The following is a 23,524-nucleotide window of genomic DNA, read 5'->3' on the forward strand; positions in this document are numbered from 1 at the left end:
TTAAGGTAGTATGGTGAATTTAGTCAAGCAAAGCACAATCTTTTAAGCGTTCCACTCCAATTCTAAAATCAAATTCACACTCGTCTTCGCAAAATACTGAGTAACGGACGATAATATAGGAAAGGAAATCGTTCTGAGTTTTTTCTCGATGTTTTGCTCTAACTGAACTATATCACACAATATGACCTGACGCTGTTATTTATGTATCAGGCTAAAGAGTTCACAGTTCAAACCTGACATTCCTTAGTCCCCGTCCCTTCTGCAGTGAGCTTATAATATGAAAATGGGGAATTAGAGATCATGAGAGAGATCATGAAGGCCGAGGCAGTAATCTCGGACTATTTACCAGGGAAGGGTTGTCATATAATATTGCTCTTTTTCAAAAACAGCAAATTTCTTTGAAAGCGTAAACTTCAACTATTATTTTTATTCCTTAACATTACATTTTATGCTTTAACGAAGCTCCTTTTGAGCAATGACGATTTAATTTTGCTTTATAAAGATGTTACGTCCGGCAGGGATATGAAAGTGATGAACCTGAATGCAAAGTTAAAGTTCGGTTGTTTTGTTTGGCTTATTGTAGTTCTAGTACTGCCGAAAGCACCAGTTTTTGGTGAAAAGTACCACCCGGGGTAAAATTGCAAGGCTGAACTGGCATACTGTTCAAAAATTAATTAATTTTTTGAACTCCTGTTGCTGAAATCTTTAATTTCATCTTTGAGGCCTTTCACTTTCTTGCTTTCAATTTTTATTGAAGTAAACTTAGGTGATGAAATACTACTTTTGTAATCAAAACGTAAGAACAGTTTCCTCTGGGTTCTTTTCCACAGAAAGTAAAACGCCTAGTTGGATGGTTCCATTGGATAAACTATGAATCCAGAAGTCTGAATAAAATTTCTCGACTGTACCACAGGCGGCGATGGATATAAAGTTTAAGTACGTTGCCTCCTACTGCAGAGGTATTTTGTAGTCATAAGACGCACAAAAATAAGTTTGTTTTTTAATAGAAGGTAAAGCCCTAAAGAAATTTGAGTTCGTCGGACCATCCCGAGATGCGCAGAACGTATGTCGTATCAGCAAAAGGAGGCACCGGCCTTAATCGCGAATAAAAACACAAACCAGCATAAAAATTCAGATTTTTCCCATTGTTCGCTCAATTATTACATCGGAAATGCGATCGTAATAAATGAACTACTCGGCAGCTCCTAAAACGAAACAATAATATTGGCTCGAGCATTCTGCCGTCTCAAACAAGAAAACGTCAGTCTCAGGGCACCGACGAAGAACGCCTTGTCTACCTTTCTCAACAGGTCGGCGATTAAAGCCGTTACATGTTTGCGCATAAGAGAATGGCAATTTTATCTTGTAAGGTACTTCTTCGTATGAACATGAAGATACGTTAAATAATAAACTTATTATTAACTGTACTGCTTGTAAGTTTTCTTACAGTTTTGGTAGACCGTCGAAAGATTTACCATGAAAGGCAAAGGCATTTCTATAAATGCAGCTCCGACAGGTCCCGCGATTAGAAAGCTGTTTTTATCTGATGAGTGCAACTTTTAAATTCCCACATGTTAAAGAAAAAAGTATGGAAATAATTCTGTCGTAAAAAAATGAAAATTTTGAAATGGAGCATGAGGGAAACACCCATGAAATACACAAGTGTAACTCAAACTTTAATTTATTTCCAACTGAAACTAACGTTATCTTTTATTGTTTGCAGAAAAAAGATTGAGCAAAGACGAACTACGCCATGCTACACGTTGTAATTATACATTCTCTCATCATCTTCAGTTGCTTAGAAAATTAACAGTTTCATAAGGGCTGTAGCGTTAAGAAAATGTTTAAAGTGTACGCATTCATTTCATTCTACATTGGCACTGCTTTCCAAGGTAGCTCTCCAATCCCTTCGAATAGGCAATTTAACCGCAACAGGAGCCGCCGCAACAGGAGCTGCCGCAACTATTGCTGCAAGGTGCGGCAGGCGGCACTTCCGGGGCTGGTCCTGGTGGTCCCGGGGGCCCGGGAGGGCCGGCAGGTCCAACGAGCCCTGGGGCACCAGGGCCTCCAGGGCATCCTTTAAGGCCAATACAACCAGGTGGACCGGGTGGTCCCATACCTCCGGGTGGTCCAGGTGGGCCTGGAAGTGCAGGTTTTCCAGGAGGCCCTGGGAGACCCGGTGGTCCTATTAGACCAGGGCTTCCTTTAAACCCAGGGCATCCAGCAGAGCCGGCTGGTCCCATACATCCCGGTGGTCCAGGTGGCCCAGGGAGAGAAGCCTTTCCTGGAAGCCCCATCAGTCCAGGTGCTCCAAGTGCGCCTGGTGCTCCCTTCAGTCCAGGACATCCTGGGGCACCGGGTGGTCCCATACATCCTGCTGGTCCTGGTGGACCAGGAAGAGCAGGTTTACCAGGAGGTCCGACTGGTCCAGGAAGTCCAAGAAGTCCGGCAGCTCCAGGCTCACCCTTTAAACCAGCACATCCGGCCGCTCCAGGAAGACCTCCGCAGCCTGGGGGTCCTGGAGGTCCAGGAGGGCCAGCGGGTCCGGGAACTGGTGGGGGTGGTGGAGGTGGAGGAGGAGAAGGGCAAGGAGGGAGGAGTGTGCAAGTAGAGGAAGCAGTCTGAGGAGGACAGCACCGCTTGGAAGCTAAAAGTCATAGTAAAACAGGAATATGGTTAAACAGTCAAAATAATAGCAGAAAGGGCGAACGAGACCTTATTTGAAAATGAAAAAAATACGAAAATTACCATAATTAATATTTAAAATTAATGAAACTATGGAATAGATCGAGTTTAAAAGGTCTATTTTCTTATGTTATTCTAAATCTGTACGCGTCTAGTAGAAGTTCAGGCAAGTTGGCTATTGATCATGTTCCGATAAAACTTTTAACTGTGACACTTTTACTCCGTAACATTCCATTCGATTATTTCTTGAGAAAAAAATTGTCTTTGTGGTTATAAATTATTCATAATGGATCAGACTTTTGTTTACCGTTAGCTTAAAATTAGCCCTTTAAAAAAAATTAACAAGCGAGATGAAAACCCCAGTTAATTTTAATTCGTTGATTAGCGTTAATCGGCTTCCGAACAACCGGGATCTGATGAGCAATATGATGTGACAATTCAAATGAAAGCTTCTGAGACTTCTTTTGTGTAAGGCTATTTGTGACTCTATATACTGACAAATGAAGTTTGTTTTTTCGATTATAATAGAGGTTTTTTAAATGATAAGGTTAAGAAGTGATTCGTAGCTATATAATGTACTTACCGTCTACAAGCGACCTTGCTGTCACAGAAACAGCACCCAACACTGTGACGCACAGAATAAGTGGCAAATTCATTATGGGGCCTGTTTCAACAAAAAGAACAAATTAAAAACACTGACAGTGTTACGCTTCCTGGAAACAAGCAATGGACAATGGTCAAATTAAAAGAATATACAGTATAACGGAAACAGTGTAGCACCAACATGTTTGGTACCAGCAATTTGGCACAAGAAAGACTTCTTTCTTCTCGAAGAGTTTTCCTTTTCTTTTGTTTCTCCTTTACTTGTAGTTAAGAACTTTCTTTTTCTTATCTTGCATATATATTTTTTCTATATATTCCGAGGATTGCTGGAATGGAGGTTGATAATTGGTCTCTTCTTACGGGTAAAAAGTGGTATAGATTTTCTAAAAGAGGATATTCGTGTCCAGCCATAGCTACCAATATGGCGAATCCTTTAGGGCAGACTAAATAAAGATTTTGTAAATGAAGAAAATTCTGTGTCTGTTTCATATCGGTATACATACAGAAAAACTGCTTACCTCTGTCGTCCTTTCAGTCCTGTCAAGTCTCTTACACTTTGGCTGGATTCTACTTTTAATCATGAGCGACATGACACCTATAATTATTAATAATTAACGAAATAGTCTTAGTTGTGTTATCATATCTTCGCTTTTGGAGTTTGGCTTCTCCTTTCAGAGTGATAACTTGCGATGAATACAGATTCTATCTTTGTTTTGGTTCTAAAGTATTAAAAAATAAAAAATAAAAGCTTACTTCCGTTAAAGGGTTTTAGTACGCTTAATGTCAGCAAAAGGTGTCAAGGATAAGTAAAAAGCTATGAGAACAATCCATTTTAAAGGTGTCAACTTGAAGAGTGTGTGAATCATTCAAGCATATATCGATGTGATCGTCGTTTCTCAGTGATCAAGAATCGAGTAACAAATCATTTCATTTTGACGCTGTAGTGTTCACTTCCTTCCCAGTTTTGCTAGTGGCGATAAAATTGGACTAAATTGTTTAATAACTTGCTACTTGCTACTTTAGGGTGTTTAACCAACATGCCACTTGCTTTTGAACGTGTTAGAAATTTGACGAGTGCCTGCTATTGAATACCAGTCAGGATCACTAGTCTCATATTTGGATTTATTTGGACTATCACACTCTTTTCATATGAATGTATATTTTTCTTAAGGTATCATTAGTAAAGAAAAACCAAAAAAAAAAAAAAAAAAAAAAAAAAAAAAATTGCACCTTGCTTTACAAGCGCATTAGCATGAAAACTTTATACGTCTGTTTTACATCATCATTTTGTTTTAGCTATGTTCCTGTATACTAGATCATTAGAAAAAAACAAAAACAAAAAAAAACATGCGAGCACAAATGAAGATACAAACAGTATTGCTTCCATTTTTTTATTTATGTGATATCAAAATGAGTATAAACTTTTCCAACCTAGCCCCGAAACAACGACCCTGCGATCTTCCGATCGAAAATCCAACATGCTAGTTTACTACACCAACGCGGATCACTGTAGATCGAACAACAACCACGGACACCAACCGACCACTGCTTGGTGTTCACTTCGACCATTTTTCTCTGTCTAGTTGTGACCGTTGTAATTGACTGTGAACTCGATTCAAGAAAATTGTAGGCTACGATTCGAAACGGACACTTCGTGACTCGTATATGATGAAATGTAGACTCTACCGGGACTCCCGAGCGATCTTTCTCTTGCTCGGAATCCATGATTTTGTTGTTTTGACATCAAGACTGAGTTCAGTTATTCGGTCGCCGTTAAGATCTAAGTCACTTTCAGACTCTTCATTTTGTTCGACAGAACGAGAACAACTAAAACAGTGAGAATTTAATAGAACTGTGGGCGATAAGCGCATGCCCATCACGGGAAAAGATAACCTGGTCTGAAACAATACTAATACACTAGTCGTATTTACTGTATATCAAGTACGTGTGAGAAGTATCCAAAAGTATCTTTCCCATCACAAAAATGTAGCTCCCGTTGTTGTTGTTCACCTTTACTTAATCGTCTCCCCGATTATGTCTGAAGTGTGACTATGGAAGGAATTCAATCACATCCGGTGGGTCATAAAAGGACAGAAAATACCTGCCAAAAATCTATTGACAAGTACAAAAAAACGCTGCTTCTGGAATAAGCATTTTTACAAGCACTTGCATCGGATTAGAAATAAGAATTCACGCTAGTATTGTTTTTGTTTACGCTATCGTTTCTAATCGTTTGCTTTGCTTTTGGGTTTTCAGTTCTTGTTTTTATGGGGGTTGTTGTCTAGTGAAACTAGCTGATGTTATCACCTATTGGTCTTCACGGGTGAGAAAAAACCGGCTGCTCTTGCACGATAGCAAAGTGTGATTAACGCAATGCTTGATGAGGTAACATTTTTATCTTAGTTAGAATTCTTCTCATCCAGGCTTTGTCTCCAAATTAGTTAGAAAACGCCAAAGCAAACGCAAAAATGATTTTGGGAACACCAATCTTGTTAAAAAGGTAGTTTTAAGGCCTCTTTTTACAAGAATACAATGACGTTTGTGCCGCTAGTACTAATAAAACAAATAATGGATCAGAGAATTAACTCTGCAGTGTATGTTGTAATGCTAAGAAAACCCATGAATTTCCCCCTGAGGGTTAGCCTCGTGCGGCGGAAATCGATCCCACGACTCCGGTTTTAATCACCGTTGCTCTACCGACTGAGTTACGAGGCCAGACGGGAGCAAGTCGTGGCAGCAGTGTAAATGTGAAGAGTAAAATGAATGTTGTGCCTCTAGCACTAATGACTAACAACATAAACTGCAGTGTTAATTCTCTGATTCATCATCTGTGACATTTAAGTTCTAGCGGCATAACATTCACCGTACCATTAATCATTATTTATCAATGACAAAAAATAACTGTATTTAATACTAATATTTCATTGTAAGCATTACCAAGTGCTGGGAAGGAATAGGATGGGATAGCAAAAAGTTATGGTAGGACGGGATGGTTTAGGGTACGGTGGGTTGGGGGTAGGATTGAATAGGATAGGATAGGATAGGATAGGATAGGATAGGATAGGATAGGATAGGATAGGATAGGATAGGATAGGATAAGATAAGTTAAGATAGGATAGGATAGGATAGGATAGGATAGGATAGGATAGGATAGGATAAGATTGGATACGACAGGACAGGATAGGATAAGATAGGATAGGATAGGATAGGATAGGATAGGATAGGATAGGATAGGATAGGATAGGATAGGATGGGACAGGATGGGATAAGGTAGCATGGGATTGGCTGGGATGGGATAAAATGGGATAGAGTAGGATAAAATAGGATGGGATGGGATTAGATAAAATAGGATAAGATAGGATGGGATAGGATATGATGGGATGGGTTAATATGGGATAGGGTAGGATGGGATATTTATTTATTTATTTATTTATTTATTTATTTATTTATTTACAAACTTCGCCAGAAGAGAAAAAACAACATGAAGAAACCTCTGACAGGAGAGAACTCGCAGAACGATAAGTTCCAATAACGAGACTCCTTGCATAAATGAAATTACAGCATAATAATTAAGTATTGACAACTAATTAACAGCACATTTTAACTAATAATACAGGTAATGATCTGCTTTGATGACATTTTATGCAGACACTTTTGAACGTTTGAGGTACTGCGGGATCGTACACATTTTAAGTCAAATCTAGGTAGTATGCCCTCAAATTAGTTTTAAATACATCTATAGATTTTGTATTGTCCCTTAAGAAGTCTGGAAGTGTGTTAAATGCTCTTGAGGCTCTTGAGTTAGAATGATAGAATGAGATAGGCTAAGATTTAGGGCAGGATAGGTTGGATTGCACAGGATAGGATAGCATAAGATGTAGGATAGGAAAGGATCATTTTCATTGTTCTAACGATGATGTTTTCTTCGTACATAAGATAGCTACTTGCCGACAATCTATTATGATAAGTTATGGGGCGACGATTAAAATACACTTATGTCGTCACGTGACAGCTTTAATGAAACTCTTCTAGCGTTTTATTACGATCAAATCAGTAAGAAATGTTCAATCTTGCTTCTTGGAGAAATTTCAAAGCCTTAGTTATCTCATTTCTTTGTTTGTAGCTAACATTCGTTGATGACATGTTCGATGGAAATATCAGTGGCCGTGTTGTTGAGAGGTTAAAGTCGAAACATTCGACTAGAACAGAAACTTGATTGCGCCCAAATATAATGACCATAGATAGAACTTTCTACTTAACAATTAGATTATGAGCTCGAAATTTCTATCGCGTAAAAGTTGACGAGGGCAAGCCTGAATCAACTATCACGCATGGAAATCGAGAGCGAGTAATGTAATTGTTTTAGTATAAATCTAAAAGTCGTTCAAAACTTAACAACAAGAAATGTTGACGTTTTTATTGAATGATATAAATAGGCCGCGCTGCTCACTCTACTCACTAGCCAATAAGAGAGCAGCATTGGTGATAGAGCGCTTGTAGATTTATACTAATGATATTTAGAAGAGGCTGTGAGTACGAGCCACTTTTGCAATTTATTCCACTGAACTTGAGCCAACTTCACATGTTGCGATAAGTGCTAAAAGTAGTCAAACTTTGTTCCCTCAGATTTATTACAGTCATTAAAGCCTATGATTGCAATTCATCATATTATAAATGTTAAGGGTCATCGTTGCAAAATTCACGATCTCGCCAGTGGGTTTCGAGCACAGCTCGAGGTGCGAAAAGTTCGAATCACCGCAAAATTTTAAGAAAATTAAATTTCTCCTTTGGTGTTTCATATTTGTAACCTACTTCCCAAGAGAAGTTGATGGAAGGGTTGTCAGCGAAATCTATTTTTTGGATAAAAATTAGAAAATGAGGTTCTTAGGGTGAGTCGCTCTTAACGTAGATAGTAGATAGCTCTCAAAATAATTTCTCATGTTTCCATATATTTACGATAAAGAGTAATCTTGTTATTTCATAAAACAAATATTGATACCTCTGAATAGTTAAAACTGGCCTGTATAATAACGTCATGACAAACAATCGTTCTTTTTGCTCTATGCGCAAACACAAGAGGAAGAATAAACACAATTTACTAACTTTGTACAATTCAAAGATCGTTTATTCATTTTTGCTTGAAACAAGTTTCTTTCCAAATGCAAAGAAACAAGGTGAAAATGCGAGCGAAAAAGTTTCAACCTAAAGGTAAATCAGATCTGCTTTTTCAGCAGGTCCTTTCTAATCACGCTCCTTTCTTCAGAAGAAGCTCTAACCGCAGCATGGAGCAGGAGCTCCGGGAGGTCCGGGGGGTCCGGGAGGCCCAGGAGGTCCTGAAAGTCCTTGAGCACCGGGAGCTCCAGGGCATCCCTTAAGACCAGTGCATCCGGCGGGTCCGAGGGGTCCTGGACTTCCGGGAGGTCCAGGTGGTCCAGGAGGGCCAGCCAATGCAGGTCTTCCAGCTGGTCCGGGAGGTCCAGCTACGCCAGGCGCTCCCTTCCAACCAGGGCATCCGGGTGCTCCCGGGGGTCCGGCACAGCCAAGGGCACCTGGAGGTCCAGCTACACCGGGAGGTCCTGCTAACGGTGCTGGGGGTGGCGGAGGCGGTGGTGGAGGTGGGCAACACCGCTTGGAACCTGACAAAATTTTACAACGCGTTGATAGCTTAAGTTGCCTTGTTGAAATAAGAAGTTGGTATACTCAAAGGAGGAAACGAGCTGGTTGTCTTAAAGGGACATGATCATAATCACATACCATAATACGTTTTTACGACCTTTCTAAGACAAGGGAAGAATCTAAAAGTATTATTTCGATTTTCTAATGAAAGCTGCAATCCATTTCCATCCTGTCAATCGGAAGCCAAAGACACTTATTTTGAGTTTAATATCACATAACTGGTTTCCTTTGCCTACAGCATGGTTTTGTAACGCTTTTGAAATACAAAGTTTGAAAAGCTTTGCCAACAGAGCCATCAACAGGGGCCATTTGTATTGTTTAAAATTTCTGTTTACGTCTCAACCTACAATGTATGTCGGGCACCCGTAACGTTCCTCCAGTGATTAACTTAAAATAAATTAAACCCTCATTTGAATTACAAAATCATTTAAAAAAATCAACTTAACTTACACGAATTTTGTAGATTCGTCATTACCTCTGAGAGCTTTTTAGGTTAAACCCTGCATAGATATTCTAATTATTAAAGAATTCGTGTCTGGTACCGTTTTGTCCGACTAAATTAGTTAAAACAATAGCGAAAACTGAACTAAAATAACTAATAAACAAAGGACAATGTCGTTAGGTTCTAGTCTGTTCTTGCGGTCAATACACATTTTTTTATTTAATCTCTTAACTCCATTGCAGTGTCTTGAGATGCAAATATTAAAACCGAATGAATGGTTGACATGATTTGTTTTTTTATGTTCCACGCAAATCGACTGCCTAAAAAGACATTGTTTCGAGAATGCCTGGGGCGATTTGATATCTCGAGCTTGGGAGCTAGAGGTTCAGTTAAGGGGTTCATAGAAATTGTGTCCCTGATATCATCTCTTCCATTTGTTTTATAGTTTACGTGATTTTAAATCACGATAACATGTATGAACGTAGGTGATGTCATTAACTAACCTCATTAGTTAACTATGCCGTAAATCCTTTTTTTTTTTTTTTTTTTTCAGATTTTCAAACATTTATCATAAGAAAAAAAAAAAAAAAAGAAAGAGTGAGAACTAAACCGGTGATTGAAAAATACACAGAAATAACTGAAATTTTTTGATAAAATTATCTGGGATATTGTTTTCAATACTCACACCTTTCAATTTGATGGATTAAATAATAAATGGAATCCAGTCAACACTGGGTGGAGAACGACTATATGATATCTAACGGGTTGTCGTTTTGACTGAATGGACTGATCTACTGTAAGTTACTGCATGCACTTCATTAGACTATATTTCATTGTTCTATACAGGTTAATAGTGCGAACTTCGTATTTAATCCTCATTTCATTGCGCTTAAAGATTTCCTCTTTGACCATGAATGTAGTCAATTCTTTCACAGTTAATTTATACTCCATAAATCGCCAGGAATAGACGGTAAATCCTACCTTCCTCGATTGCCCGTGGGGCTACTGAGGCAATTAAGACAATTGCTATACACAGGAATAAGTGAAATTTCATTTTCCTGCGGATAAAATGAAATGACATGTGAGAGGATCATAATTAAGAACTATACTCTATTTTCAGCGGTCAGTGAAAAAATTGCGTTTATACAATTTTTTTTTTTGTACTTCTGGGCAAGGAAAAAAAAAATAATGAAAATGACAATGAAAATATAGAAAAAAAAAAATCCCCACAAGAAAGCAATACTGAGTAGGGTTCATTTGATTCTTAGAAACCAGTGCTTTCATCTTGAGACTCGATTGCTACAATGAAGTGTTACTCAATCACATCAGCCAGATTTTTAGAATCTCGGCTTGCAGTTTTCACTAACTTCTCTGCAGTACTCGGTTAAAAAAAATCGCCACTTCTCAGCATGCACGAGGTTGAAATTTTGGTTTTTTTTTTTGGCAAATTTGCTACCATGAAATTCCATTTTCCACAAAGGAGAGAGATGAAAATGTCAAGAATAACTAGTGGATTAATTACGTTAATCAATATTTTGAATAATATGACTACAAAAAAAATGGGAAGGCAAAAATATATGTCGTTAAAAATCGTCTTATTTCTTAATATAAATAGTCAAAAAATGAAGGATATAACTTAAAATCAATAAAACTGAATAAATCTTACCTAAAGGGGTCTTGTATAGACTACAGACTGTCTTGGTCGCTTAACAAGCTTCACGTTTATGTGATCTTTGCTGTAAATAATTAAAAGGCTTTTAGGCCAAATCATTGTATGGGAATTACGTTAAGGCCACTTGTCAAATCTCTGTCCTTTTATTGGTTTCCTGGGGATGTTGTTAATTCTACTTGTTCAAAACAATGGGGTGCCCCACTTAATTTTCCAGAACTTACAACTCGTAACTAACAAACGAAAATTTGTCCTGAAAACGAAAACGAACGTTCAGTGACTGTTGAAATGTCTGAACTATTAATCACAGTCGAACGTATAAGTATTTCTGTCTTTGCTTTTTCTAAACCATTGGAATGTTTGCCTTTCTTAACGCTGTTGTTTTAATATTTGGGCGGTTCAAAACAACCAAACTAACAAAAAACAACCTAACGAATATGTTGCTGGAGGGTCCCCAATGTTGTTGCCTTAATTTACTGACAAGTCATTTGAAAGAGTTGGTCACATAGGCTCAAGTGCGACTAAAACTGAAAACGGTACTTTTAAAATTGCATTAAAATTTCGAAAGATAATAATTTACGGTACCTGTCTCCACAAGTTCATATTTATAAATACTTGCGGTACTTTCGTATATGAAAAAGAGAACATAAAGAAATAAATAACATTTGGTTTAAAGGAGGAGTAGCAAATTGGCCTCAAGTACCTTGTAATGTAGAGGAAGCAACGACTAGACGCTATACCAAGAAAGAATACCTACAAATGATAACAACAACTAAAAAGGGGAAGAAACCCTGTTGTTGTTTCTGTCTAGCAACCGTCGTTCTTATGCCCGTTGATGCATTTTATTTGGGTTTGGTTTGGCTTGTTTCAGTGCATCAAGTGACAGTACAGCCTCTCTAGTTAGGATTTGAACTGTGTAATAATCTTTAATCTGTAGTTTTTGTATTACCGGGCCCGGCAGGCTATTTGTTTTCGTAGCAAGATCTTTTGTGTCTTATCGCGGCTATCTGTCTTTTGATTAGTTATGGCTGCGTTTTTGTCATCGCTTCTTGCCGTTCTGAACTGTGAGGTTTGTATTTTACTCCTGCAATGAGGCTGTATCTAGTCGTGAATTCTGCTCAGTGGTGCTTAACAGAATGATATTCTGTTTGGAGAGTCTTTCGCAATGGAGCTGTGTGCGTAACTTCAATTCATATCTAATCTCTCATAGCGTGAGTATCAGGCTTTTCGGGGGGGGGGGGGGGGGGGAAGAAAGGAAGGGGAAAAGGGAAGAAAAGCCTTCCTCTCCTCTTCTCCTTCTTCCCCTTTCTCTCCCTCTCCACTCCCCCCTCCCCTTAGGAAGGCCTGGTACTCAGGTTACACTGGTAATTGATTATTACAAACTATCTAGTGAGGCCAGCTTGGGCTGCCTGTGTTCAATCAACATTTGCTCAACATTCGTTCAATAAAATTTGAACGGATGTTGGGCAAATGTTGGATGAACGTAGTGTTCAAACGGTTTCAACGCCATTCAACTTTTTCAAGAACAAAGAAAATGTTGAATCGATGAAAGTTTAAACCAATTTAAAATTGATTCAACACTCTTTCAACAATCTTTCAACATTTCTTCACGCTTTCAACAATGTTGAACGACCAGTTCAAACCCCCCCTACATTAATATTTGGCTCAACAACTGTATTGAACGCATTTGAAGCAAATGCTGAAACCGTTTCAACGGGCCTGAACGGTTGGTTGAATCTTGAACTTTAGAGTCCGTTTCACGGTTATTGAAATTAAAGGCGCAGTAATATTGAGTACGTATACTAGAAGTCGCTTGCTTCATCGCTGCTTCTTAGTTTTATCGCTGTACAAGAAGAACTTTCACAAAAGAGTATGCACTCACATTCATTTATAATTCCAAGGGCGTCTATCTAAACCAGGTACTCCGTTGCTCCTCTGTCCAAATTTCCATACTTTGAAAACGTTAACTTCATTTTCAGTCAATAGTCTTAACTACATCAATACCACTCCTTTCAGGTACCGATGCCTCAGGACAGTAAGCACACTATAACCAACTCGGTGTAATTAAAAGGAAAAATTTAGTGATTTATTCTCGACAAAGAAAGCAGTTTCTGTCGTCTTGGGATGATAATGTCATCAAGTTTTTCTTCAGAGTTCAAAGCGAATCAGATGTTCTTATTGTTACCGGCGGATTATTCCAGTGCTTTGCAGCAATGCCTGAAGAAGGGTGCAGCATGTATTTTGAAGTAGGTCTTGGGAGGACAAGCCACGATGATTGTAGTCATTGCTTCGCAAGAAGCAATAATATCCAAGGAATTTAAACTATCAGTGGAAGACCTTTGTGGGTTTTTTACACGCAAACGCAAAAATAGAATTCTGGAATCATTTCAAGTACCGAAAATTGTTTCGCGATGAGGACACCAGTTATCTCTACTGGAGTCGTCCGTAAAATTTTGCGGCAAAGTCTGTAGAACACGCCTACACCTTTCGTAAACAGCTTTACACCTACATACAGTCAGTCGCGGATGTAGGGAAGTTGAACAGCAACCGACAGCAACGCCAACGAAAACGTCACTTGAAAATAACCCTACTTTATTTATGCACAGCTTCTTTATTACTCTTTTTTTTTTTTATAAGAACCTGTTTTACAAGAACGTTGAGGCTGAGATTAACTAAAATTTAAGAACATACTAAGAACATTACCCAAGGCTGAGAGTCAGTTGAGAACATTTTTATTCCAACCAAATATTTTTAAAATAAAAGTATAAATACGGATAAAATGATTTTATACATGAAAAAATTCAGTCTATATTGTCCAATTAACCCAAATAATAGCCGGGTGTCTTGGTCACGTCCGCGTAGATTATTGAAATACTATAACAGATAACTGAGAACATCGTAATAATTTTTCAGGCTCAAATTGCCCAAAAAAATAAGAACGTTCAGCATCAGCCCCAAAATTAGACGCTCTTGTAACCTGAAAGAGTGTACAACTCGTTTGTTCAACTCTTTCAACTTCTACGGAAACGGCGAACTACAGGAACTAAATTAGTAAGAGTGGCGTTCAAGCTAAGATACAAAAAACAAAATTCACCTTCGTGTGTTCACGTTCTCCACAAAACCTAGAATTTGTTTTGCCGAGGACGGCAGAGAAGTAGAGTAAATTCAAACCGCACGTACAGAGCGACTGCTATTGTTTTGGGAGTTGCCTTTGTCGCCGTCGTTGTTTACTTTCGTCGTTGCTTAAGTTTAAGTTCCGTAACATAAAACGGAAACAATTAAAAATAAAAAAAGAAAGAAAACTGAAGCGAGCATTGCGCAATAATGATATTGTTTCTAGAAGAATAAGTTTAAAGCTTCTAGATTAGGTGCGTCATATATTGTCGGGCAGTTAAGAGCCGTGTCCACTTTGTTTCCAAGCAATCTTCGTTCGTGTGGACTAAATTAGTGACAAAGTAAAATGTGACAGGTCAGTCCGAATGAGGGACACTCAAGGAGAACATTATGGAAATATTCAGCTGCGTTGTCCCAAATTACATGACCATTGGTATAAGATATCGATGTCGTGATGTTTGTTAATAACCAATTTACTGTTCAGATATCTTAACTTTTTTTTAGTTAAGATTAGAAGGTTTGCGCGTCAAAGGGTTGCCTTGATTGAAAATATTCAGTCAAGCATGCGTTCATCGGTGACCATCGACGTAGGATATGATCGATCGATTGGTTGATCAAGCATTTTAGCGACCGATATTGCGAGTTTTACGAGTGGATAAACTTCAAAGAACTTCAGGGGACAAATAAGTCGTAGTAGACAGGTTTAAATAAACATGTAAGTTATTTCAATCGAAGGTTTCGCACAGGTCAAGCGTTAAGCTGTTTAAACCGCAGAGACTTAACAGGTAGTGAACCTATTATCGAATAATCTAGTTCTCATTTTCTGCACTTACAAGTGTTCTAAATATATGTTCAACTCAAGCATAACACGGACACTTAATATTGTTTTCCTGCTGAACAACTGCAAGTGGCAAACAAAAGTGCGTATGTTAAAATTGAGAGCGTTAATATTGTACCTTCTTCGACTTTCTGTTTTTATTTGTGCCGTAGTAATAAACATTAACTAATTGATTTTTCTGCCATGAAGGATCATGCGGAAAAATACGATACATTGTTTGTCCTGATACAGTGCCTTGAACGACAATTTGAACCAGGTTACATGCGGAAAAATGTGAGACATTGTTTATGTTCTTTACAAAGAACTTCAAATGGTAACAGTAAGGGAACAAATAAGTCCTAGTAGAATGGTTTAAATTAACAAGTAAGTTATTTCAATCAAAGGTTTCGCACAGGTCAAGCGTTAAGCTGTTTAAACCGGAAAGATTAAAACAGGAAGTGAACCTATTATCGAATAATCTAGTTCTCGTTTTCTGCACTTACAAGTGTTCTAAATATATGTTTTGTGTGCTCTAAATATATGCAACTTAGGGGCAAACAAAAGTGCGTAAGTTGAAATTGAGAGCGTTAATACTGTTTCTTTTTCGACTCTCTGTTTATATTTGTGCGTAGTTATAAACATTAACTAATTGATTTTTCTGCCATGAAGAATCATGCGGAAAAATACGATACATTGTTTGTCCTGATACAGTGCCTTGAACGACAATTTGAACCAGGTTACATGCGGAAAAATGTGAAACATTGTTTATGTTCTTTACAATGTCTTTAGCAACAACTTGAATCAGGTTTCTAACCGTAAAAAGTTTAGCACGGTGACTTGTTACAGTTCAATGCAATTGAACCGGATATCGTTGTGACACTGTCTACACAGAACACTCTTTTTCTTATAGGAATGTTTCATACTTTTCCGGCCGAGGCTGAATATTCTTATTTTTCTGCCGATGTTAGACAGAAACTATTCTGGTGGATGTTCTTAGATTATAGCGTATGACATTTCCGTTTTAGACTGTATTGATGTCCAGATCTGTATCGTGCTACATTGTGCACGTGCTCCATCGCTTTTCGTTGCATCGAATATTTAGCTAGTCCAGGTTTTTATCGTTTTATTGGCTAGTTTTCCGTTTTAGAGAAAGGAGGAATTTTATACGGTTTAGTTAAAAACATATAATTGTATTGTATTTACAGATTTTCCGACACACGAAATTAGTATTCTTTAAAAAATCTCAGTCTCGAATTTATTTTTAAAATATTATTTAAAATTTCGCAAATTACAGCCTCGATATTCTACTTAAATAAATTCTTATAAAAAAGAGTGTAAGTTGAAATATGGGTGGACATTTAAAATTGTAGGCTTAGGTTGGAGCCGTCTGCATTCAACGCATAAAATTAAAATCTGGATAGCTTATGGTACTTAAAAATGCGAAGGATAATAAGATCTTTCTATCTGCCAAATTTTGACAGTATCATCCGCTTTGTTAAAGTTATCTTAAATAAACAATTTTTAAAGACCTCAAGCCAGGACATAAACTGCTTGAGAAACCGAGCCGGTATGCCAAATGTGGTTTTAACTTTTGTTTCTTTAATATCTCGGGTTAAGGCAGACGATGCTTCGCACGTGCTTCAACGCCATCCGGATCAAAACGTTTTAGAATGTGGTGAGCTGTTTCCACAATAAAAAGATTGCACTCTGGTTACGCTTCCTTTCAGTTCCGTTTCGCCATATATAGTATAGCTTCTACAACATCCTGCGCTGGTGTTGTTTCCTCTGAGTGATAAAATCCTTTTGAGTCCGGAGTACACTTAACCTGATTCCACGTACTGACCGGTCCGTATACTGTGCCCGAGGTCTTGAGTACGTCCCGACGCCATTGGTCAAAGGCTGTACTCAAGACCGAGGGCACAGTTTTTCCCTATACGGACCAACCAGTGAATAACATGTTTATTTTTGTCTATTTCTTTTCGTTCTTTACTTTCCTTCTCTCCCCCCCCCCCCCACCACATTTTAGTTTTTAAGATGATGGAGGTGAATTGGTTTGCAAACAGTCTATGCGCGCTACGTCGCACTGTCAAGCTCTACTTAAATTTTGCCGATCATTTTGCATGAACGCCGTGCATGTAAACCTCGGAGAAAAGGGCTTGACTAACGATAAAACAGATTTCTAATATATCCTAGAGTAATAAAGAAGAAAAAGAGAAAGGAAAGTTCTGCTCGCTCCCGGAGCCAATCAAATTGTAGGATTTTCAGGATACCGCTCGTTCACGAACGGAGAATGATGTATTACGTACTTTTTTTTTATTTTATTTTTTTAAGAACGCCTAATTTTGTGGCTGGCTGAGGTTAAACGTTCTTATTATTTTTGGCAATTTGAGCCTGAAAAGCCATCCACACTTGTGGGCGTAATTTGTCACCCATAATTATAAAAGGTAATCAAATGGTATACTGGTGAAATTAGGAAAAAATTTCCCGCGCGTTTTGTCAAGATTCTTAAAATTCTTATAATTAAACGTGCAGCTGGCAAAGAAAGAAGGATATTGATTGTGGTCAAAGAAGTAGACTTGTCCACCCCGAGATGTCCCTCCTACATATATGTTGTATCCACGTGACTTGAATGTTAACCAGTCTTTATCAAAAAGTAAAGTTCCCAAAAACTTCTACAATTGTGAGAAGTAAGCCCCTATTCCCAAACATTTGTGGATCACCATGCCAGAAATCAGATTCAGCCGTGGTGGGCTAATTCTTTTTTTATTGTAGTAACGGATAAATGTATAAAATGAATTAGACGTAGGGCGTGGTTCTACGGGGGTGGTCACTTCTATAAGGATGTTACTAAAACATTACGCCTGTTCTGATGGTAAGTAATTATCTTTCCACATAAAAAGTTAAAATTTTGGAAGTAGATTCCCAAAATTATTTCAATTTGTGGTCTAAAAGCTGCATACTTTAGATTGTCTCGTTGTTAGGTAATTTTTTTTTTATCACGGGCAGCTTTCCGTTACAAATGGTCGCAATTTTGGTGCTTTATCCAAGCACTACAACTATTTCGTACCTAAAGAACACTGTTAAGTCTTACCGATGAATTTAAGTGCTATTATACAATAAGGATCAAGTGACAATGACAATCATGCTCTCGGCGATTGTAATCTTTCTCTACTGCCCAAATCTTTCATTAAAACATAAAGACATGTACTATATCGCAGTGCAGACCAGGCACTACAGACCCACTACAATATGGAATTAGCAAATTGGTCTCTGACTCAATACTTGTTTCCTGTTTAAAATGTGTTGTTTCCGTTTTCTGTTAACGCCATAGACTCATGGTCCATCGTATGTTCGGGCGTGCATGTTCGAACTCAGGGGCGTTTCCGCTAATTTAATGAGGGAGAAAATCACATTCACCTACCGCTGCGTCAAGAGGTTAGCTAATCTGAAAATTATAGTAGAAGGCCTTGTTATTTAATCTACTAGTTAAAACCATGAAACGAAGGCTTGCGAGGCCTTGCCCTTGCATTTTTTTTCGGGGTGCTGGCAAAGCTAAGATTGCTATAGCTGTAGTACTCCCTGGATGCTTACCTTCACCCCTCTGTCCATTACACAATAAAGAAAAGGTGGTCAATGGGCAAATGCTTCCGTTCAAGATTACCAAAAGCAATTATCTTATAACGTAGGGATAAAAATTCCAAAGCATTTACAAAATTTTTGCAACATTCCCGAACTGTGACATTATAGTCCACTTTCATGCATCGGACAGTATAAATAAGGCACATTGGTCTTGAGCTAGGTATAGTCAGTCAACAGTCTTTTGAAGTATTTCTACTGAGCTGATCTGAAAAGAGTGGACTTCATGGAGCATAAAGTTATTTTCACAGTAAGTAAAACAAGATTTGCTCTAGATTTAATTGTCTAAGTTGAATTTAAGCTGTACTGTATCTTTTTTAATTTAATTTATTGAAAAGTTACTTAACTTTTTGATGTATGTAGATTAGCATACAGAACATTATTTCTTGGTAAAACAATTGCTTAGTTATAAGACGGTTTTCCAAAAAAAACAATTACCGAATTTATCTATAGCACACTGATATAAGAGATATCTGGTTGTTCACAAATGCATTAAACGATTTCCTTTTTCATTCCGAATTAAACACGTTTTTTCAGTAGTTATTTCATTCAGACTTACTTTTACAAGTTTAGGTAAAGACTTGTTCAATTCTGATTGTAGCCCATAATATTTTAGTTAAACGAATGTAAATATATGAAACATATATTTTGAACTGCGGATGAAATATCGAATAGAAGAAACATCCTCGTATATGGCAGCTTCAGAAAGAGAAAAGAAACACGGTCCAAGAACGATATAAATAAAGGCGATTAGTCTTGAACAAGTTAAAGTCAATTATCAGTCTCTTTGAAGAAACATACTCAAATGTCAGAAAAAAAAGAAATGTATAAAAGATATTTGTACTGCGGATGAAAGATCAAATAATATTTCAGGTAGACATTTTACTATATAAACATTTCTTTAATCACGCAGCTAATTTTTTCTCTCATAACTTAACACAGGATTAACCATTTATCAATTTCAGTATTTGTTGTCGACATAAAACGACAATTTTCAATTTAACAGACATGTTTCGGCAGAAACTTCAATCTGCCTTCCTCAGTTCTAGTGGAACGTTTGTACTGAAGAAGGGGAACGTTTCTGCCGAAACCTGTCTGTTATATATTTGTTGTCCGCTGTAAAACACAGCAATGAGAAAGAGAAAGTAAAGGTCTTTTGAATACAATTAGGCTTTTACCGAAAACGTTCCTTGGTCACTGACATGTTGTATTCATTGTTTATTGGCTTTAGATGGTGGCTGTACTCCTGTTGGGTGCTTCGAGAGCTTATACCAAGAGGGTCAAACTCTTTAGTCTTATTTCCAGTTACAGAGAAGAAAAGGACGATCCTATGACTCCTTGTCCCGGTAATCTTATCATGGCTGTTGATCAATCAAAAGCTAACATGGCTACTAGTCTGGAGGTGTGGTGCAACGGAACACTGAGGACAAATGATTCACTGACGAATGATCAACTGACGAGTGAGTAGAACAAAATTATTGTTACTCTTTAGAGGTTCTTTGTGAGCAAAATGAACAAGCTAATGAATGAATGAATAAATAAATAAATTTATATCTGTATAAATGTGTAAAGTGTAATGCAGAAGGCGAGATTAGGTGTCAAAGGGCAGCACGTGCTAAACAAAATGCAGATGTCAGTACTCTCAAGTACACTCATTATCTCCTGCACGTTTAATGTGGCAACGATAGCAGAAAGTTAGAAAGAAAGGAACTTCGCGATGAAAGGCGTCTGCACTATAAGAAAGACAATGACTTTGAAGTGATTTTAATAGTTAACTTTGAAAGAATTTGATTTGTAAAGCTTTTGTATTTTATTGAAGGCATTTATTTCAGTCAACGTTGACTCTCAGTTTTATCAACATTATATTTTCTTGCGTATTTTATATACGGTGTATATAAGCTGTTTTGCTCATCAGCTCATAGGTTAAGCAGGCCACCCAATAAAGTTGTTTTACACAAATTTATCTTTACGTTTTATAGTACATCTTTTAATCAATCAATCAATCAATCAATCAATCAATCAATCAATCAATCAATCAATCAATCAATCAATCAATCAATCAATCAATCAATCAATCAATCAATCAATCAATCAATCAATTCATCCATCCATCCTTCCGTCTGTCCTTTCATTTGGTTACTCGTTCACAGAGTAATCACACATTAATCACACACGGTTTTTTATTTCTTTTCTTAACAAGGATTTAAGATGATAACGAAAAGAACTAATGCAGGAAAGCGGAAGTGCATTCAGTTGACGTGGAAAGGCTTCGAATATGCACTGAAGGTCATCAATGGAAACAATACAGTTTTTGAGGTGAGTAAAAAGAGCTGTGGAGAAGCCGTCCTAAAACGGCTGCAGTATTTCTTTCTCATTGGTTCATAAACTGTAAGGCCGATATTATGACCAGAATTTATTTTGTCACTACAACATCTCCACTTGCTCAAGCATACAGGTCATTAACACAAGAGAGATGACGCCTAGAAGAAAATTCCTTGTGCATTTGACAAAAAAATTCTCTCATTTAGTAGGCTGTATTGAACATATGGACATACTTATGAGGAAGCTTTGCTTACAAGCTTAGCAAAGTTCATTTTACTTTACATTAGCTAAACCCAAACTCCATTTTTACTAGCGCAAGGCTTGATTCTCGACATCACTTGGCTTTTTCTTATTCTAAGTTCTAAGTTGTTCATTTCAGCTTTAGCTAATGGATGGATAGAGATGATAGATCGATGCGGAAAGGAATAAAATAAAATAAAAATAATAACAAAATAGACCTTGGAAGGATATGTGCTTTTTTACTTACCCTAATACAAATTAATTTACTTTCAATTAAATTACAGAAGCGGCAATGCAGTGCAGCTGGTAATGACTTCCTGTTCAAGGAGATTCCTGTTGAAGGATTTTACACCTATGAACACAACGATAGTGGAATGTATCTCACTTGCAGTTGTGATAGAAAAGCTAGATTAACTCTAATACGGTCCAGTAACCGACATAAGGATCGGAAAATCCGATTTGTAAGAAGTACGAGTGTTTAAAACAGTGTTGGAAACAGATCAAGGAATTTTCAACAATAATTGAGAGCATAAAGAATCCACGCTGTCAAACGAGCAAGGATTAAATATTGTCTTCGATTTGTTCGCAAGACGCTATCCTTGATTGAAATTTTGGATGAAAAGCTAGAAAGGGTAAAAGAAAGATGATCTTTACTTATTTTGTACACGAGCAGAAAATATCAAGGCTTTACAGCTTGTGGAGTCGTGTAAAATCTAACGCTAAAGCTAACTGTTATTATGCTATAATTTAAAATTCACAATAGGACATTTTCATGATTGCGTCATTTGACTACAACTACCAAAATCCTTCAGTTGTTTGTTTTGTCATGGTAATTAGAGCTATTGCTCTTTGCTCTCCACTGGGATTACAAAATTTGAATTTGAAAAGGAAAACGAAATGATATTTGGTAGTTGTAGTCAATTGACGTCATCATGAAAATAGCCTAGTAGGCCATTTTCATGATGATGTTCTAAGAAAGAAAATCAGTTGTAAGCGAAGTCTCTGTGTGAACGGTAGAACCAAATGAACGGTAGAGTGTGATGTTGCCTTAAGCTGAAATTAAACTTTTTGAATGCATTTAAGTTACTGAGTTGTCTTCCAATGTCTTTAATCTCGTTATCTGCTACTAATCGGACTCTAGGGGTCATGGCGTTCCATAAAATCGAGCCTCTTTTAAGTGTGTCGAGTGTTGTATGAATCGGGTGTCGAAACGTGGTATCAGCAGCGAGTTTGATACTCAGAAAGACGGTCTACCAGCCCTTCTGACAAGAATATCCTCACATAAACATGAGAAGAGAGGGATGAAATTTATTAACCTGGGTTGGGAAGAGGAAGGATTGGGAAAGGGTATCGGAGGAGATCACCCCGTTGCAACAAAATTCAATTTCAAAATCAAAGGTGACGCCTTCAATGTTTTAAGATAGCTGTCATCGTTCAAAAGCCGCAGCATGATGTTGCATAAACTTTTTCCAGTAATCAGTATGGCTTTAAGATCATGTTTAATTTTACGAATAAAGGCAATTAACGGATCGTTTTTGTGAAATTTCTCTCTTTAGATAAATACAAATTTCTGATGCCAGTTTTAGCTTGAAATAAATACCCCTCAACGCCTCTTGTTCGGAGCATTTTTTCATTCAATGGTGTTAGAAACTATAAAGAGTTAAGTTGTCAAGTATTTTGTGAAATCACTGTTACAAAATATGATCATTAAATAAAATTGTCAGTCCGTCGAAGAATAGGTACGATTTGCATAATAGCGACTTTTAGTAACCTTCAACTTCAGCTCGGTGAAAGTTACTATTCTAACGTAAATCGTTTTGTAAATAGTCATTTGCCTGGCTGACCGTTTATGTCCTAACAGTGATCAACATCAAAATTCTCCTTGCAATATCAATGCTTATTCAACCCCCTAAAGTCATGAGATTTAATGATATGATCAAGCAAGGTGAATTTTCTTGATATTTTAATAACCTTCTCCCCAGTGTTTATGTAAGAAATGTTTTGGGACAGAATAGGAGAATTTGTTCTTTGATATTAGGGGTTCAAGGGTTAAACAACTTTCCCCTGTAGTGGTCTCAAATCGGCTTTTGTCACCTACAATAAATTCTGAACTGACGGACGCCAGAATTCAATAATAATAACGATAGTAATAATAATAAAAAAAAAAGAATAACATTTGGAGAGACGAAATGGGGTAGCAGGGATTACGGTGAATTTTATCTTTTAATCCCTGGCAGTTAGTCGTTTAAGTTTTGATAAACGGACGAGGTCGAAATCCGTGTTGAGGCCGGGTCCAGTCTTTAGTTTTTGTTGAAGGTTG

The 23,524-nt window shown here is 37.5% G+C and overlaps 2 protein-coding genes across 2 annotated transcripts; one reads left to right on the forward strand and one right to left on the reverse strand.

The window, feature by feature from the left end:
• Nucleotides 1-1,907: 1,907 nt before the first annotated feature.
• On the reverse strand, nt 1,908-11,154 carry LOC146471397 (uncharacterized). Its single transcript, XM_085121060.1, has 5 exons — nt 11,073-11,154; nt 10,388-10,464; nt 8,565-8,924; nt 3,269-3,349; nt 1,908-2,647 (listed from the first exon to the last, which is right to left on the reverse strand). Exons 2-5 carry the CDS (start codon nt 10,458-10,460, stop codon nt 1,923-1,925), a joined length of 1,239 nt encoding a protein of 412 aa, XP_084977186.1. The 5' UTR covers nt 10,461-10,464; nt 11,073-11,154; the 3' UTR covers nt 1,908-1,922.
• A 7,669-nt stretch (nt 11,155-18,823) lies between these two features.
• On the forward strand, nt 18,824-22,095 carry LOC146471398 (uncharacterized). Its single transcript, XM_085120918.1, has 4 exons — nt 18,824-18,892; nt 19,874-20,102; nt 20,843-20,958; nt 21,489-22,095. The coding sequence occupies exons 1-4, from the start codon at nt 18,869-18,871 to the stop codon at nt 21,684-21,686; spliced, it is 567 nt and encodes a 188-aa protein (XP_084977044.1). The 5' UTR covers nt 18,824-18,868; the 3' UTR covers nt 21,687-22,095.
• Nucleotides 22,096-23,524: the final 1,429 nt, after the last annotated feature.

This window comes from Pavona decussata, unplaced genomic scaffold (genome assembly GCF_977016875.1).
Source record: "Pavona decussata unplaced genomic scaffold, jaPavDecu1.1 SCAFFOLD_105, whole genome shotgun sequence".
NCBI classification, from domain to species: domain Eukaryota; kingdom Metazoa; phylum Cnidaria; class Anthozoa; order Scleractinia; family Agariciidae; genus Pavona; species Pavona decussata.

Excerpts from the sequence above, each read along its gene's own strand:
- LOC146471398 (XM_085120918.1), top strand. The coding sequence starts at position 18,869 with ATGGAGCATAAAGTTATTTTCACA. Across the intron at positions 18,893-19,873 it reads AGCATAAAGTTATTTTCACA|ATGGTGGCTGTACTCCTGTT; the intron begins GTAAGTAAAACA and ends TATTGGCTTTAG. Across the intron at positions 20,959-21,488 it reads GAAACAATACAGTTTTTGAG|AAGCGGCAATGCAGTGCAGC; the intron begins GTGAGTAAAAAG and ends ATTAAATTACAG.
- LOC146471397 (XM_085121060.1), bottom strand. The coding sequence starts at position 10,460 with ATGAAATTTCACTTATTCCTGTGTATAGCAATTGTCTTAATTGCCTCA. Across the intron at positions 3,350-8,564 it reads AGCTCCTGCTCCATGCTGCG|GCCCCATAATGAATTTGCCA; the intron begins GTTAGAGCTTCT and ends TTGTTGAAACAG. Across the intron at positions 2,648-3,268 it reads AGCAAGGTCGCTTGTAGACG|CTTCCAAGCGGTGCTGTCCT; the intron begins GTAAGTACATTA and ends TATGACTTTTAG.